Genomic DNA, 18,196 nt, shown 5'->3' with positions numbered 1-18,196 from the left:
TGGGTGTCATTGTCGTCACCTGAGCACGTGGACCCCCATTTAGTATAACGCATACCTTTGCATTACCTTGCCATGCTTATGGCCAGATGCATGGTCTCACCACTGCTGCACTCGGCACAATTTACCGTTCTCGGTCAGAATCCACGTGGATGCTAAAGTATGAAAAGAGTCCAAAAGATGAAGAAAAAGGCATGTCGACATTTTCATGTGTCGACCTTTCGTCAATGTCTACCTAGTGCATTGTGACCTTTTGGTATCGACCTATCATCTGGATCCCAAATGCTGTAATTGTTATTAATAGTATTCTGCTTTGATCTCCTGTTCAAACTATTAGACCATACGCCATGTACAATATCACAGGCCAGGGGAAAACACTTTCTTATTGTAACATAGCTGTATAGTCTCTGTGTTATGAAGGACAGAACGTGTGGACCGCATAAAAAAGTTTTGTTTTTATTTCCCTACTGGGTTTCAGATATCTATAATACTGACACATTCTGAAAACTATGCTATGTATAGCGCAAGACAGACAAAGTAATAATTTGGGGACATACAGTACAGCGAGTCTGGAAGTGGTATTTTCATAAATGAGACATAAACCATGTATTTTGACGTACAATAATCTCCAGTATTGAAAGCTTTACTGACAAGTTACAATTTCACTGTTGATTCTGTGCACTCAGTATACATGATGGAAGACAATGATTAAAAACAATTGACGCAGAGTTTTCTCCAGGTATGGATAAAACTGCTAATTTGTCAAAGCAGTGGATGTCAGATACTGAGGGGTTTTATTACGAAGATGGAGTTATATTGAAGATGGGATGTGGTCTATAGCAATCTTATTGGCTATCCAACACATGTGGCAGCCGATGGCCAATACAATCCCAGTTTGAGATCCGAGTAAAATTGATTCTCTAATCGGAATCTACTTATTTATTTAGCACCTTCTAGAAGATGATAGAATCTGATCGGTTGCCCATAACAACATTTGTTGTTGACCAGTTTGTATAGAACTCCCATTTTTGTTAATAAAGCTGTGTGTTCTTTGGGCAAAGTCATTAGTATTTAGGCAATATTATTGGCAATGCAGAGGTTATCATATGCAAAGATCCATCTTCTCTTGCAACAAGCTAGCACAAAAGCTATATCCATGATGATGATCCTTTCAAGTGGATGGGAAAGGACTGCATAGCTGCAAAGATATGTGTAATTTGGCATTTGTGCATATACAGTCTTTGGACTTTATGCTTTTCAATCTATATGACTATAATTTGAAACAGTATAGTGGCATGGTGAGTGAAGCATTACATTAATTAGGGGTCCATGCAGCGGTTTAGCTAGGTGCCATGGTGCCCGGAGCAAGGGCATATTTCGCGCCCCCCCCCCCCCCGTAATGAATTGGGGGCGTGGCTAACATGTGTTGGCATGTTACATTTAAAATATATAAGACACTGTAACGGAATCTGCTGCGCTATATAAGACGCTGTAACGGAATCTGCTGCGCTATATAAGACACTGTAACAGAATCTGCTGCGCTATATAAGACACTGTAACGGAATCTGCTGCGCTATATAAGACGCTGTAACGGAATCTGCTGCGCTATATAAGACACTGTAACGGAATCTGCTGCTCTATATAAGACACTGTAACGGAATCTGCTGCGCTATATAAGATGCTGTATCGGAATCTGCTGCACTATATAAGACGCTGTAACGGAATCTGCTGCTCTATATAAGACGCTGTAACGGAATCTGCTGCGCTATATAAGACGCTGTAACAGAATCTGCTGCACTATATAAGACGCTGTAACAGAATCTGCTGCGCTTTATTAGACACTGTAACGGAATCTGCTGCGCTTTATAAGACACTGTAACAGAATCTGCTGTGCTATATAAGACACTGTAACGGAATCTGCTGCGCTATATAAGACACTGTAACGGAATCTGCTGCGCTATATAAGACACTGTAACGGAATCTGCTGCGCTATATAAGACACTGTAACAGAATCTGCTGAGCTACAGTAGTTGGAGCCATGTTGCTGTCCCCTAATGGTCAACCCTTCACCCCTATATAAATGGCAAGGTGCTAGTCTAGGTGGTGGCCGGGTCAGGTGACTCTGTACTTACAGTTCTGCCTCCAGAGTCCTGCTTACAGTAGCTCATGTTCCCAACACAGGCAGCTGCTGCAGCAGTGTCTTCTGCCCAGCTTCCGTCCCCTTGCTCAGGCGGCTGGGGGATGTAGAGCAGTAAGACCAGCCAGCCAGGTGATGGGGAGGTGCAGGGCAGCGCTGCTTACAATAAGCACTCAGGACGGGGCGCCTCAGCTTAGTATAAGTACTCTGCCGGCGGCTGCGTCTAAAGAAAAGCACACTGCCGGGTGCCGCTAGTTACAATAAGCTCAAGCTGTCAGTCAGCAGCGGGGCCCGGAGCATAGCACAGCGCAATAACTAAATGCACAGCCTGTCCCTGACAGGCACCGGCGCCCACCACAGACCCCGCTGGCTCTTGCTCCTCCAAGCAGCCGAGGGGTCTGCCTCACGCGGTGGCTACGCCACTGCTTGAAATGCAGGTATCATTTGCGGAGGGGGGGGGGGCGGCGGCGGCGCCATTCGACCAATCGCCGTCCAGAGCATGAGCTCCGGTGGCTCCGCCCTCCCTACGCCTCTGGGTCCATGTCAACAGTGACACAACGTAAATAAAATCATCATGTTGGACTTTTGACAACTGTGCTTATGTCAACCTTTTTCACATTCTGACCATGCAGTACAGTAATATAGTCCAAGATCAACTTTACTGTATAGTAAATGAAGTAATGTACAGTATGCTCTGGCAGAAACTGACCAGGCTTTTTTTTGCATCCTAAGTTATCTGCACTAAATACAGGATAGACAGATTATGATTCACAAATATAAAACAATAAAACAGTGGAATAACAAAAAGGAGTTGTTCCTGAGAAAGAACCAAACTCTAGTCTCTGCACATGGCATGCTGTGGACTTAATCACCCGGCCATTAGGGCTTCTGTACTGCAAGCCTGTCAGTTCATTGACATCTGATGCAGATTAACCGCTGTGTAGACCAAAGCACTGTTTGGTATACACAATACGCATTGTGGCCTTAGAAGTGGCAATGAAGAAGCAGAGGATGACTGAAGGAGGGGAGATGTGCAGTGAGCTTGCGGGGTGTGGCAGATTTAAGTCATCAATGCTGAGGGGGAGAGGGCAATGATGCACTGGACTGAGCTCACTGTAAACAGCTTTGCTACACAATAGCATTTCTGCTGAAATGAGGTTTCATGACCACCTTCATTCTGCCTGTTTGTGTCTTGCAATGGCTCTTTGCGGCTCACTACAAGGTCAACAAGCAGTGAAGCATCCAATGTGGGCTGAGAGTAGCAAAGTATAGAGTTAAAAGTCTGAGGGCAGGAACACAGCTATGGAAAAGGAGTAGCAGAATCCAAATGCTTACAGTAGAATGTATTCTGTGGGAACAGACCACAAACACAAGTATAGTATGTGTAAAAGTAAATAAATATAAATAAACATAATTCAATGAACCCCCAAAATGTTTTGCTCATGGTGGGATCAGAACACTAGGCACATCAAACAGCACACTGTGGCCGTAACCATTAGGACATGAGGGCTACTTTACCACAGGCCTGTCATCTCTTTCACAATTGATGCAGACACTCGGAAGCCTTATTTAATTATGCAGCCAGTACAAATGCCGATGACGCTCAGGGCTACGCAGAGGGATTGTCACAATGCACTCAAAAATCTTGTATTAAAATTGTATCCAATGTAAATGCTGCTAAGTCAAGTAGTCTCTCCCGCCACCATTTTTTTGTAAGATACATAGACGCTATTTAAAGCCTGATGGACTCATTGGGGAAATGTTTCCGTACTTAGCCCGCCCTCACAGAGCTAAGCTTGGCATACATTTCCTCACGAGTCCCAGGGGCTTATTGAGTGATCACACAGGATTATTACTGAACAGCATGGTGGCGGGCTGAGACTGAGGATATCCCTATTGAGCTACTGTACAGTGAGCTCCGCATGATGTACACAGGTAAGGTGGAAGCAAAGGCGGTTGCTGAATGTTGCTTGCGCTTCATATATCCATCCGCAGAACTGACTGTACTATTTATTACTGGAGCAATTGCCACCCAGCTGAAGCAGTGATATTATATGCTTTCACATGCTTTCGCTATAGTACGCCTTGTGCGCCATAACGGGACATGTCTCATGGTGGGACAAGTAAGCCAGGATGGTGGTCCAACAGGCTAGATGAGCGTGGCTATATCTGTAGCTTTACCTCTGACAAAAAGATTGTAGAAAAACAAATTCTGACTTTATCATATCCAAATTAAAATGATCACAGAGGCACATTTATGTTTGCTTTAATTGGTTTTTTAATAAATGACTCACAACTGTTTTGACATCTAAGCTGCCATCATCCCTGTGTGAGGTTTTTTTTTTAAATTATGTTTTTTTAATCACTTAATAAACAATAACCCAATTTGCAGTGCATGCTTTAGTGAATCCTAAATAATAGGATGTGTTTTCTAGGTTGCAAATGAGCTGTTCGCATTTGTGTAAAAAAAGCTTTCACTACATAAGTGCTGTAATAAGATGAATGTTTGGTAGCTTTTAAAGGTAAAACTCCAGGTAAATATATTTTTCAGATGCTGTATATCTCACTCCCGCTCATTAGCAGAACCCAGTTATGAGAAATACTCATCCCTACTTCCACATAACACTTTAATTGAGAGATTTGGACAAGCAAACAACAATTGTCACCTTTTCTACAGTATATGCAGTTATATTTTAAAGTGTACCGTAGCATCAGGTGCAGCACCTAGACATTTTGTGTCTCTTTACTGTACAAGAGCCTCGACCATATGACTGATACAACTTTACCAGCTGTAGGCAGAGCACTACAATGTTGCGTCAGGCTCAGGTACTTTTCTGGCAGCCCAGCACACATATCATCACTTTATAAAATAGCACTTTTGTCAGGTCTGATCTGAAGAAAGTGCTGTGTCATACCTCCCAACTTTTGTGAAAGAGAAGGTGGGACACTTGCATGTACCGGGTGTGCTTGGCCTATGCTCGCTGGACTCCCCACTATTGAGGCATGGCCAGCACTGTGTTAGCTGCTGACAATGCCCCAAAAAAGTATCAGAGAAGGAGAAAGCCACACTGTAGCAGCCCCAGCGCACAGATCACACCAGGTTATCCCAGCCCCAGGAAAATGAAAATAAGAAGCTTGCTGTCAATCTTTGCAAGCAGGGTTGCGGCTTGTCAGCATTGCACATCATATGGGGGTGTAGTTAAAGCGTCAGCATCAGAGCTGTTTCTTCGGTCCCCGGGAGTGCTTGGAAGGTGCGTGCATGCACGCTACCTCCAATAGCCGTGGTTCCTATACACAGATCGGTAGTGACAAAGCTACCTTTCAACTACCCCCACACCCGCCGCCGGACACTGCCCTGTTAGACTTCATGGCAGGCAGAGTCCCCACTATACAGAATGCCTGTACAATACACTACGACAGGCAGAGCCCCTTAGACGTTACACCCGGCATAACCCAAAATATATGAATAAATGATAAATGTAGCTGACAGACTTTCCCTTTTATTGTTTTTTCTTTTCATGGAAAATACATACCTTTTGTAATAATTGGAATGATACCTTTAATTTCAATTACTCAGCATTTTGTAGGAAAATTGTTACTTCTCTCAGCAAAAATGGGAATATGCTGCATCAAGCATTTAATTAGCTGACACAAATGAATCATCTGGCTGCCGACTGTTAGAACTTTTGATTCAAAGTGAAAAGAAAGAGATCCCAAGTGCCTAACTTCCAGAAATATATTACGTTTAGCTAAAAGTGCTTTAACGTTAATGAGGACTGGTGACATTTTTAGAACACATTGCTGAACCAATATCTAGTGGGGTTGTTTGTCAAGCAAACGTTTTTTTACCTACAAGATTTCATACTACAGCCATGTGTATTATTTACTATGGGAAACCACCTTATTATGTTTTGATATACAGTAGGCAGTGGTTTAAATCATGCACCAGGTAATGGTAATAATTGTATGTTGTAAATAAACATGAGAGTGTGTCATTTAATTCATTCATATTTGCAATATTGTATTTCACATAATGATAAATCATCCTGTTCCAGCTTGATATGTCATTTCTATTCAGTTTTTTTCAGCTTGACTTTGGTGACATTGGAAAAATGATATATTATTTTATGTTGTCAGAAGGGCTAATCTTTTGCATTTACTTGTTTTCAGACTTGTGATGTACATTGAAAGAGACAGCAGAAAAACCACACCAGGAAAGGAGCAGCAAAGCGTCAACGAATACCTGTCAGTATGCCTGGACTTCCTCATCCATCATATAGTACAGGAGCTTCCAGGAATTCTGGGTAATCTGATGTGATGTGTTTTTTTTTTTTTAAACTCTACAGCAGTGTTTGCCAACTGTGATCCTCGATGCACACTACCATTCCAGGTTTCAGTGGTATCCATGGCTGAGCACCTGTGATCAAGTATCAGGGTCAGCTCTACCATTAGGCAGCTACCTTGGGTGCCAGGATCTAAATGGGGTGGTGGCACCAAGGGTCTGCCTATAACAAAACTGATATGTTGTACATAATGCAGTGGTAGCACTGGAACTCCTACACACTTTCACTTGAGGTGCAGAAAAGTGAATATTGGTGGCAGTGTGGTGTTGGGGGTATTCAGTAGGTTAATGTTTTGACTAGGGCACCGAGAAGCCACTCCGGCCATGTCAAGTATAGACATCCTTGAAACCTGGCATTTTAATAGGCATTGAGATGGGAACCCTCGCTTTACAGGAACTGGGGTGTGTAAACAAGCTTACATACTCTTTTTCTGTTAATTCCCAAATTAGTTAATCCCTCATTACCTACTGTCAAAAATGCACAATAATGCATTTCAAAAATTAGATACAGTGCAAAGTTATATCAAATATTCCTAAAAAGAAAACCAAAAAAGCATGCTAATAAGAAGTGTAGACATTACAGACAGCAACAGGATTTTAAAGCAAAAATTAGAATAAAAAATAAAGCAGGGCAGTCCTCCTATAGACATGGTGCATAACACTAATCTGGCCAGGTGTCAAAGCCATTTTTTTTGCCATGGCAAGATAATAGTCCCACCCTATGGTACATGAGGATAAATAGAGTAGTCTTCATCTTCCATGTAAAATTGGTAAGCTAACTCATTGTCCTCGGTCTTGAGTATGGAGGAGATCTTCAGAAGATCCATATGAGCATAGTTACATCTAAGCCCTGGGGTAAAACACTTCTCCATCAAGCAGAGCAATTCTGGGGAAAACAGGAGCACATTACAGCCATCTATAGGATATGCAGGCATAACAGGAATGGGTAACAAAGATCGAATAGCATGAATCTTTTCAACCTAATTGTCACAGGCAGAGGAGGTAGTTTGGGAAGTAATGTGTGTATTATGAAGCATCTGAAGCAGCCATCATGATGAGGTATTTATTGCCTGAAGGAGTTCAAAAACAGAGGTACACATGGTATTGAAGATATGTAAAGAGTGATTTACCACAAGGACCACAATTGCAGAGACCCTGAATGAATTTGCATTGACAGCGAGATGATGACGGCTAGCAGATCTGCTTCAGTAATTGTCTCACAACATTGGACCCTAGTGTAATCCAGAAAATATGTTTCAGTTTTGCTTCACTGGGGCCTGCTCCATAAGTGCTCCAGTACCCAGTTCCAATGTTTTCTGTAGTTTGCTTCAACTGTGCATCTGGGACCCAGTTCTAATACCGCCTGATTCAGTTGTGATTCTTGTACGCAGTTTATGTGGAATCACAGAGTGCTTCTGAATACCCTACATCAGTGGTTCCTAAACTTTTTGGAATCATGGCGCCATAAAATTGTCTTCAAGGCACCCGTAGGCCAAAAGTTTCCTATTAAGAAATTTAGAGGGAAAATATTAAATTTTAAGTAAGTAAATTGGGCTCATATGTCATCCTTAGGCTCAGTTATATAGTAAAGCACATGATTCACTTCTGTTTGTACACGTTATGATTGGAAGCCACAAGCATTAGTTGTGCTTATTACGTTTATCATAAATAATTTGAATTGATCCTGTAACACCAAGCCGCGGCACCCCTGCCATTGTCTAATGGCACCCTTGGGTGCCACGGCACACAGTGTGGGAACCACTGCCCTACATACTGCTACAACCATCTTATAGTCTGTCCCAGTTCTCAGTATCTGTCCTACTCATTCTGCAGTTTCTGCTTCTACTAATGGTCTGCATGGAAATAGCATTATTATGCAATCCATTTTCACTCACACCCTGTTAGGGAACCATGTACTGCAGGGAAGTAAGTAGAGCCCCTCAGTGGAGAATCTTCTGCCTATAACAATGACCAGTTGTTCCCTTAGTGCAAGCAGACACTCCAGCACTTAGGCCACCGCCAGGTGTAATTGAGGCAGTAGATACTTATACAACAAAGAACCGCTAGGTGTTGTTAGATTGCAGGAAAATACCACAATAAAGCTGCTGACGGTGTAACTATAAACTAGTCACTAGGATTACCTTCAAGGTGGTAAATAGGGTATCTGCCAGAAGGACTAAGCACAATCACTGAATCACAGTCATTGGCTGCTACAGATATAACAGGACACGGCAAGACAACTGGAATAGATGATAACTAAACCAGGACTTAGCTTGACTGGTGACAGGAATCCCAGGACAGACAGAGATGACAGATGATCTGGACAAAACATTGACTGGAACTATGATGAATCTTTCCACCAGATATTCAGAGAATCTACTTGAACAGGAATCCATTGGACCTTCCTGGAGATAACGGCAGGATTCTCCAATGGACACGCAGCATAAGGTCTTTCCAGAATCCTTTCAAATGGAATCTTTCACCACAGAAGCGGCACATACTGTATGAGACTTTCTTCCAGAGAATAAAAGGGATCTTCTGGAATAGAATCCACTGGACCTTTCTGGAGCTGTTAATCCTCCAGCAGATTAGGCAGGAACAAACATTCCCAGAGTTTGCCTAGTAGAATCTCTCATACAAGCACAGAAACAAATGTGAATCTTTCTTCTAATATTCGCTTTGGAATCTTCCCCGACTGAATCGGCATAGGACCATCTTGGAGCTGTAAATTGACAAGATTTTCCTAGGGGATGCCAGATGGCATATTTTCAAAGTTCTTAACAGACTCTTTCAAGTAGTTTCCCAGGTAGAATGACACAGCCTACATGAAGCTATCACCAACACTGACTGAGCAAAAATAATCCTATTTATAAGGAGCTGATTAGCTGACTAGAACCAGCTGAGTGCTGCCATCCACAGAGAACTCTGCATGATTACAGCACCTGACACAGTGCATATCAGCCAAGTGCTGAAACGTTACCTTCCAGGGCTGATCAGTAGCCTGAAGCAGCCAGCTAATGACACAGCGTTCCTGTCACTAATCGACAGCCGCAACAGTCGTTTGTAACACACCCCAGTACATACAGCTATCCCAAGGTGTCCCAATGAAGTCAACAAACACTTAGTGCCATGACACCAGTATCTCCATCATTAATCATCTGACATGGCAATATTTGAGGTATTGAGGTGAAACACATTTTTTAATTGCTGCAGATAAAGCGTTTTAGTTATTGATGTGGTGCGGTAGTATATAGCACATATTTGTTGTCTTGAGTGTACATATATTAGATTAATTCAAAAGCACATCATTTTCTCATGGTATGTTCATTTACAAAATATTAGATTTCAGCATAATTTTCCAGTGCTAATAATTTGTCTTGCAGGTGATATTCTCAATGCCTTGTCTAATGTGTCAGGACGTAAACATCCATCAACTATTCAGTCTAAACAGTTGAAAGTGTTCCTTCCTAATATGGCAATAATTCTTCATCTTGTAACATCTCAGGTACATTTAATATCTTTTTTTTAATAATTATATTACAGGTTGAGTATCCCATATCCGTATATCTATTAACCAAATTATTCCAAAAACCGTGGGTTTTAGGAATAATTCAAATTTTTTTTGTGTGTTTCCCCACCCCCCTGACCCTTTTTTATTACTTACCAAGTCCCCCGGCGTCCACAGCAGGCCTTCAGCATCCTCTCCGGCGTCTCCAGTGGTCCCAGGAGTGCATTGCCTGAGTGCGCGCGCGCCGGTGACATTACCGGCACGCCTGGGAACTCACTCAATGCACTCCTGGGACCGCTGGAGACGCCGATGGGCAACGTGGACGCCGATGGTGCCTGGGGCACTACCAGGGGAAGGTAAGTATGTTTAAAAAAACATTTATTCCAAAAACCATAACAATCCTTTATCCAGAATGCTCGTGGGAGCATTGAGGGATACTCAACCTGTACTTGCGAAAACTGTTTGCTATATTGTTTTTGTTAAAGTTAGTTTATTAAATGTTTGTTAAATTTTATAAAAAAAAACGCCAATTTTAGCCTCTCTTTCAAGTTTGCCAGTAAATATATTGCACATCATATGAAACTTCTCATCACGTCGGCTATACTAGCACCATAACAAATCCACTATACTAGGGCCTGTCACTATTAATTTTGTCTATCATTTCCTTGTAGGTTTGATTTACGTTTTCACTCAACCAAAGCATAATGTCAGACTTATTTTCTGCGGGCATGTTGAAAAACAGATATATATATATATATATATATATATATATACACAGATGGAGCAGGAGACATCTTTGCAGTGGATGGCGGACGAGTCGCCATCCCCCGCCAGCCACCATAAGGGGACGCACGCGCACGAGATACGCGTGCGTCGCCTTACAACAGGGCTCCCGCCGGGTCCCCGCAGCCTCACCAACGGTTGCCCCGGGTCCTCGCCGCCATGCTGCACCACCCCCCCCAACCCTGTCCGTCTCCCTGAAGCGGAGACGGACAGGGTTTCCGCGCCCCCCCCCCCCCCCGCGCAGACGGGAAACTGGGACGCACGTGCATGTGAGACGCACACGCGTCCCAGTCTCTATCGCCGGCGCTCGCCAGTGCAAGGGATCTGGCGAGCGCCGACCAAAGATGTCTCCCACTCCATCTGTATATTATTGTATATATTATTATAGAACACTTATTGCCATGTCTAAATATTTTGATGGGCTAACACAATCTACTTTAATTTACAGATGGCGTGTGTGTTAGATGCGATTAACAAGGCAGTTAGTTTAACACAATTGCATATATATATATATATATATATATATATATATATATATACACACACACACACACAAACTCTTTGTAGCCAGTACTCAGACCCCCCTTGGGGTAGAGACGGGCAAAAAAAGGATCATTAAGCTGAGCCGGGTCGCGACTGATCTCTCAGTAGAAAGATACAGATCTTTTAAACGGATCCTCAACTCGCTTTAAAAGAAAAGGGGGAATATACATGACCAAGTAAAAACACTGATCAATGGCTGGGTGCAGAATCGCCATCGATGGTGTCCGCACCGATGGCCATCCCTGGCATCAGCAGCTAATCTTTCTATCACTTGTAGTCAAAGCACTGTACTGAGTCTCCAGAGGTAGTACATCTCAGCTGCCACAGGTGGCAATACTGAGATCAAGAAAATGCATTGTAATGTAAAACGAAACTGAAACGGATCACCTTTTGGGGATCAGCGGCTCACTCGTTCTTGAATGGGATCTGTTCAAAAGATGCAGTTCATTCGCAAACGACCCATCTCTACCTTGGGGTAACTTGCTCAGTTGCAATCTGAACAGGCCACTAGCCTGAAACACATAGTACTCGTAGAAACAGCGGCACTCTGAGTCTCCAGATCGGTGAAAAAAACTGAAATTTAATGGATCAACAGTCAACAGTTTCGAAGAGCTCACCCCTTCATCAAGGCAACATACCTGTGCAAAAAGGGAAGTAACCAGCCAGACGTTTCCGCGTCTCAGTGGCTTTCCCTCCCAGAGTCTCCGGTCACATGCTGGAGTCTCTGTTATGGCGGAAGTATAGCGCTCTAACCCAGTCGTTTGCCAGGGTGACCAAAGGACTCTCACTCCTTGTCGCTCCCAGCGCCTGGTCGGTGTCCCCGAACTTCCGGTCTCCGTAAGCTACTTCATATCTCTGCTGTGACTCTTACACATCCGGGTGGTTACCATGGAGATCGCTACTAATGTCTGCAAAACATAAACAATTATAACTTCTACAACACTATGATGACGCTATTTATTAATGACATTTGTTGTACATTTGTTGACATTTGTTGTATGGGTCCCCGCAGCCTCACCAACGCCCCTGTAGAATCAATCCTGTCCCTGTAGAATCAATGTGGAGCCAATCAGACAACTCCCTGATGGTATTGCGTGCTGATTAAATATCTACCTTTTTTTCTCAGCGTTAGGCTTACCATTAATTCTAACCAAATCACCAACTTAATTTGCTGAAATGCAGCCCAAAACATGCAAGGAACAACCACTATTCTGAATTGTTGCCTGCAGACACTGCAGTTCAGTCTTGCCATAGTGTATGACCTTTGACAGGAAAGCATACCTTTATAGCAGAGTTTTGTTGTTCATCGCTCAGTTTTAAGCCTACTGCACAGCAGTTTCTGTTTATTACTGTGTCTAACCTACATATGAAAATGATGATCATTATGACTTGTTTGGTATAATTGGTAAATCATACACCTGACTATAATCCTACAAAATCCTTTTGTGCAAGTGTACCTAGAATATTTGATTCTGTTTTGAAGGCAAAGGGTGGTCATAACAAATATTGATTTGATTCAGGTCTCTCTTCTGTTCATTATATATGTCAACTCTTTGGAGTGTCACATTTGTCACACATCTCACATAATCTCTTCTAATTTTTTTACCTTTTTTTTTTCTGGAAAGGTTTTTCGTTCTCAAGTCATCACTGAGGATTTCCTATGCAACTTTGGCACATTGCTTGTAAGTTAGCATCTAATTATTTGATTGTGTGGTTTTGGATGTGATAAATATACTTAGGTAATTCCACTTTCAAAAAATGACTGTAAATGAAAGTGTTGCAGCATTGTATATGGTTACCAGAAGCATGTACATGATCTCTTGATTACTGTGATCTGTACATGAATGACTATTAACAATACCTAGGATCAAAAATTGTGTGGAGTCCATATTTATTTGTGCATACACAGGTCAATCATACAGTTAAGCTGCTAACTCTCTGGTTTTATTCTGCAAAATGTTTCACAGTGTACAATCAACAGCTGTTGAACCAATCATTTTGTGTTCAGGTATTAGTTAAAAAATGTGAGCTCCACAACCATTGGCTTCACAGTTTCCCACAATTAGTAATCTCTCTTTCTGTAGTACAGTTATTTCTTCAGAAGTTAAAAAATAAGTCAATCCAAACCCTGTGCGGGGTTCCCCTGGAACAGATTGCTCCACAGATCACAGCACCAACCCCAGCCAGATAGAAAATTTAAGGAAGATCAAAATGGTCCTGGAAACTACAGGTCACAACAATAGACAGGGTCTTGGAAGTCGCAGCAGTTAGTCCATAGCGGGACCCACTATTTTGCCATTTTTACATATTTCAGGTACACAGTCATTCATCAGAAGCAAGCTGGTTAATGTTCCTAGTTCCCTTTAAATACCCTAACTCCTTATAATACCCCCACTGCTCCTGTAGCCAACTTTATCCTCTTTTCAGGCTGTAACGGGGACCGGCAGTTTGTCATACTGGACCCAGAAGTAAGATGGCCTCCATTCTTCTATGATTGGTGGTTCATTACTATTTCTTTGAAGAATGGATCAATAACATTTTTGTAATGGACACGCATCTTTTGGTTATACTTGGTCCACTTTTGTAATATTTTAAATGGGAGTTTTGTCCTTGCGGATAATTTATCCTTAAATCCAATGTTTCATATAAAGTTCAGTATGTTAAAATAAATAAATATGTATTTGCAGCAATTTAAAGGATTATGCAGTAAGAATAAAAATTGTAAAAGCTTCAAAGATTGATTTATATTCATAAACCAGGACAAAAATAGTCCATGGCTAAAAAAGCAAAATGCATACAATTTTTTTTGTTTGTTTTTTATCTGGAAATTTCCACTGAGTCCATTAATTTTTAACTTATGTGTCCATCTCATTTCAGTTTGAGACCAATGCAAAGGCATGCAAAGCATAATCCCCAATAGCAGCTCTCAGAGCCATAATAATACATGGGATCAGATACAGTACATATCCAGGATCCTATGTGGTATTGCATGAAAACTAGTAATTTTTCTCCAGAAAATAACAAGCTTTAACTCAATAGTGACCAATTCGTAAAAAAAAAAAATCACAGTTTTTTTTTAACAAGAAAAATGATTGTTGCTAATTGAATACCCCTAATAAAAAGTATAGTATGTAGGATAAATTCCTTGCCAAAGATTAATAGGTCATCTTCTTCATACTCCTTCTTGATTTATAAACCTGCACCTTGACAAAGGGGTGTGCCAGCCCCGAAATGGTAACATATAAGTATAATTGTATTATTTTATTTTTATTGTTTACAAGGTTGATGTATCTTGTTTGTGATATTACATTGGTTCTTCTACACATTTAATCTCAGAACAATTCACTAATACTTCAACTTCTTCTGCCATTACCTTTAGTGTTTTCATATTTACTATTGTACTTTTTTGAGATATGCCCCACTGCTTCTATTCTAAGTATTTTTTCTTTTCTGTAGCTGGCTGTGTGTCTCTTTCCTTTTTGCTATTAGGTTATACATTTTTAGTTGTGGATAATGTTGTTGTGTGATTTAGTGGGTCATTACAATACCATATTTGCCAACTTTCGGGTTGCCACCAAAGTTGCATTGTGGCCCCACCTGCTGTGCAATGCTGATTACTGTCATCAGCATTGTCATATTTGGTAATTTTTTGAATGTTCTGGGAGACCATGGGTGACATTCTATGGTATGAGATAAAAGTGCATTTTTTTTATCTCGCTCCCCATCGCCGCTCTTCGCACTTTCTCAAATCGCATTTTTTAGTAATAAATCGCATATTTAATGGGATGCGATTTGGAGGCTGAAAAGTGCGATGTAGTGCGATTTGCGGTGAAGTGGTGCGATTTTATGACCCATAAAAGTGCGATTTCTTCCGCCGGTCATGTGCGAGTTTTGGACCAACCGGAGTGCGATTTACAAGACTGTCTCCGCATGACTAAGAACCCCCTAACCTATTTGGCCACCTCTGTCCCCTCCATTATGCATCACACCCCATATATAAAGGGGCACTGGCGCCATTTCACTCTTTGATGGGAAGTAAGGAGCATGGAGAGGAGCAGTGGCAGTGTGAGCAGAGGAAGAGGTGTTGGTGGCAGAGTGAGGAGTGACAGAGGGCTGAGTGCCTCAGAATATAGGCGTCATGGCAGTTCCCAGGGAAGCCTGCTGCTACACTTAGGATTTTGAGATGAGCATCACATACCACCTGTACGTTCAAAGAGTGCCGCCCACGCCGATTGACATAGATGTATCCCCGCACGTGCGGTGCCCTAATGCCAATGTGTGTACAGTCTATAGCTCCCAGCATGTGAGGGAATGCTGAGAGTCTATAGAAAGCCACCTTGTGGTGCTGCCACTCCAACTCAGAATGTGGGAATCTGATGTATGTGCACCACAACTTCTTTAAAGCAAGTAACACTTGAGTCAAATGCTTAGAGAAAGTGGGCTGTGATACCCCCAAGGACCATGAGTTCATAGACTGAGAGGAGCCTGTGGCCAAATAGTTGAGGGTAAACATTAATTTCTGCAGCCCAGACACTGCAGAGTTGCCTCCCCGAAAGGGTCCAAATCATCTCTCACCTGCTCATATAAGTCCAACAGGTTATTGCGGTTCAGCCTAAACATCCCCACAACCTGTTGATCCGAGAGGGAGTCCAGGTACAGCCGAGCACGATACATACGTGGGGTATGCAGTAGTCGGGGGGCTACCTGGATCTGCTGCGCAGATTCCTCCCTCCTGCGGAGCTCCTCCAAATGGGCCACATCACAAATCAGCAACTCCAAACCACTCTGCAAAATCTCCATGTCTCAAACCCTCACAGGTGTCCTTAATGATATTGGGGTATATGTAGGGGTGTTTCTGAGTGAAATTGAGGGCACCTGTGTTAAAATTAACCATTTGTGCACTTGACCAAAGTGAGTTCTGGGGCAAATCGCCCAACAGAACTTGGTCTGAAAAAAGTGCGATTATTAGACACCTTAAAAGTGCGATTTACGAAAACGCATCCCATTAAATAAGCAATTTATATACTTTTCTGTACGAACACATCTGGATGCGATAAAAATGCGATTTTTTCCCCCACACTTTCAGTTCGCATGAGTTATCGCACATAATATGCGATATCCGTCCCTTAGCGCATCCTATTAAATATGCGATTTCAAGGAAAAATGCGATGTCGCCATTTTTGTTACTAATATTCGCCAAAAAACACACATCTCATCCCATAGAATGTCACCCAATATTTCTATTATCAGTCAGAGCTAGATCTATCTACAGTATCTAGATAAGTTTTAACATATTTGCATTAAAAATTACACATATCTATTTGTCCTGCTTTCCAGCGGGGGGAAATAAAAATCTCTCAAATTGGGCTTCAGGATTCGCTTAATCTTTATCTTTTTCACAAGAATACAGTAAAATATTATTTTAAATCTGAAAAAAGATATTTTATTTATATTTTTCATTTTATAACATTTAACCCTTTTGTGTGACAAGTGGATTTGTGAAAATTGGTGTGAAAATTGCCAAGCAAACATTTGTATTTGTCATAATATCATAATGACCTGTACTTATATAGGAAATATAATCTTATTTTACACACTATATTTTATTTGAATTTATATAACAAATGTGAGTGACGCTGGCATTTTTAACGGATATTTTGCGCTTCTCTAACAGAGATGTTGGCACTAAAAGTGTTAAATAGGGGTATACTATTACCCCGATAAAATAATGGAGTTTCTCCAATGTTTTTTATTGGACTATCCAATTAGATCAACTGGTGAAAAAACACATTTTCTCTTCAAAACACTGCAACCCCGTTTACGATTTAAAATGACCACAGGTAATTGGATACCCCCCTTAGGGGGATATCCTATTATTCCGATGCCTCTTCAGCCTAATATTTGTAGTAGTAAAGTGTCCACAGCGCCGTACATAACAAACAAAAAACAAATTACAAGGTAACGTACAGGGTGTGTTGATAAAATACAGCATAAATAAGGGTATAGCTGTTAGAACTAAAATAAGCATCAGTTCTGAAGTAGGTGTCGAAATTGTCGAGGAGACTGAAGATGAAGTAGAGGAAGGGAAGAACAGGGCAGGAGCGCTGGTGAGGTAAAGAGGTAGGGTGAGTACGTGAGGAAGGAGGGCCCTACTCATAAGAGTTAACAGACTAAAAGAAGGTGGGTGGATGAACGAAAAACAATAGGATAAGTAGGAACAGATGGGATCGGATGGAGGGGTAGGGTAGGCAGGATAGGAGGGGCGAAAGAGGCTAGGAGGAGGAGGGATAGGCTTGTCGGAAGAAGTGGGTTTTGAGGGAGCGCTTGAAGAAGGTATGGGAATCAGAAAGCCTGATGGGTGGCGGGAGGTTGTTCCAGTGCAGGATGGAAGCGCGAAAGAAGTCTTGGACACGGAAGTGGGAGGAGGTGATTAGGTTAGAGGTCAGGTGGCGGTCGGTGGTGGAGCGAAGAGGACGGGAGGGGGTGTGGATAGAGATTAGTGAAGAGAGGTAGGGAGCGGTGGAGGAGGAGAAAGCCTTGTAGGTGGTGGTGAGGAGTTTAAAGAGAACTCGAAAAGGAATGGGTAGCCAGTGAAGAGATAGACAGATGGGGAGGCGGAGGTAGAGCAGAGGTAGAGCGGCGGGAGAGGAAGATGAGCCTAGCAGCGGTGTTAAGAATGGATTGGAGAGGGGCAAACTGGATATCGCAATTATTGACTGCTGGTCATTGTTGCGGTATCCAATTTTATCTGCCTTTTTTATCTGCCTAAAATGGACCAGCGATTGAGGAAAAAGATTGGTTGCTGCTTATTGGAGATTTTGCTTTACTTGCCTCAGGCAGGTAAAGGTAGAAGAGACACCAGTGTCGTGGCTAATAGGATAGTCCC

General features: G+C 42.1%; 1 protein-coding gene across 1 annotated transcript in view; it reads left to right on the top strand.

Annotated features, from left to right (window-relative positions):
- The window catches only part of ULK4 (unc-51 like kinase 4), a 704,158-nt gene that overhangs the window by 255,198 nt on the left and 430,764 nt on the right, over positions 1 to 18,196 (top strand). Inside the window, exons 23-25 of the mRNA XM_083188569.1 lie at positions 6,305 to 6,438; positions 9,860 to 9,981; positions 12,936 to 12,992. Coding sequence (XP_083044695.1) covers positions 6,305 to 6,438; positions 9,860 to 9,981; positions 12,936 to 12,992 — 313 coding nt within the window. The remainder of the gene's footprint in view (positions 1 to 6,304; positions 6,439 to 9,859; positions 9,982 to 12,935; positions 12,993 to 18,196) is intronic.

Source organism: Crinia signifera, chromosome 5 (assembly GCF_055691185.1).
Source record: "Crinia signifera chromosome 5, ASM5569118v1, whole genome shotgun sequence".
Lineage (NCBI taxonomy): Eukaryota > Metazoa > Chordata > Amphibia > Anura > Myobatrachidae > Crinia > Crinia signifera.
The sequence above is the reverse complement of the archived record's forward strand: the minus strand, read 5'-3'. Positions and strand labels throughout refer to the sequence as shown.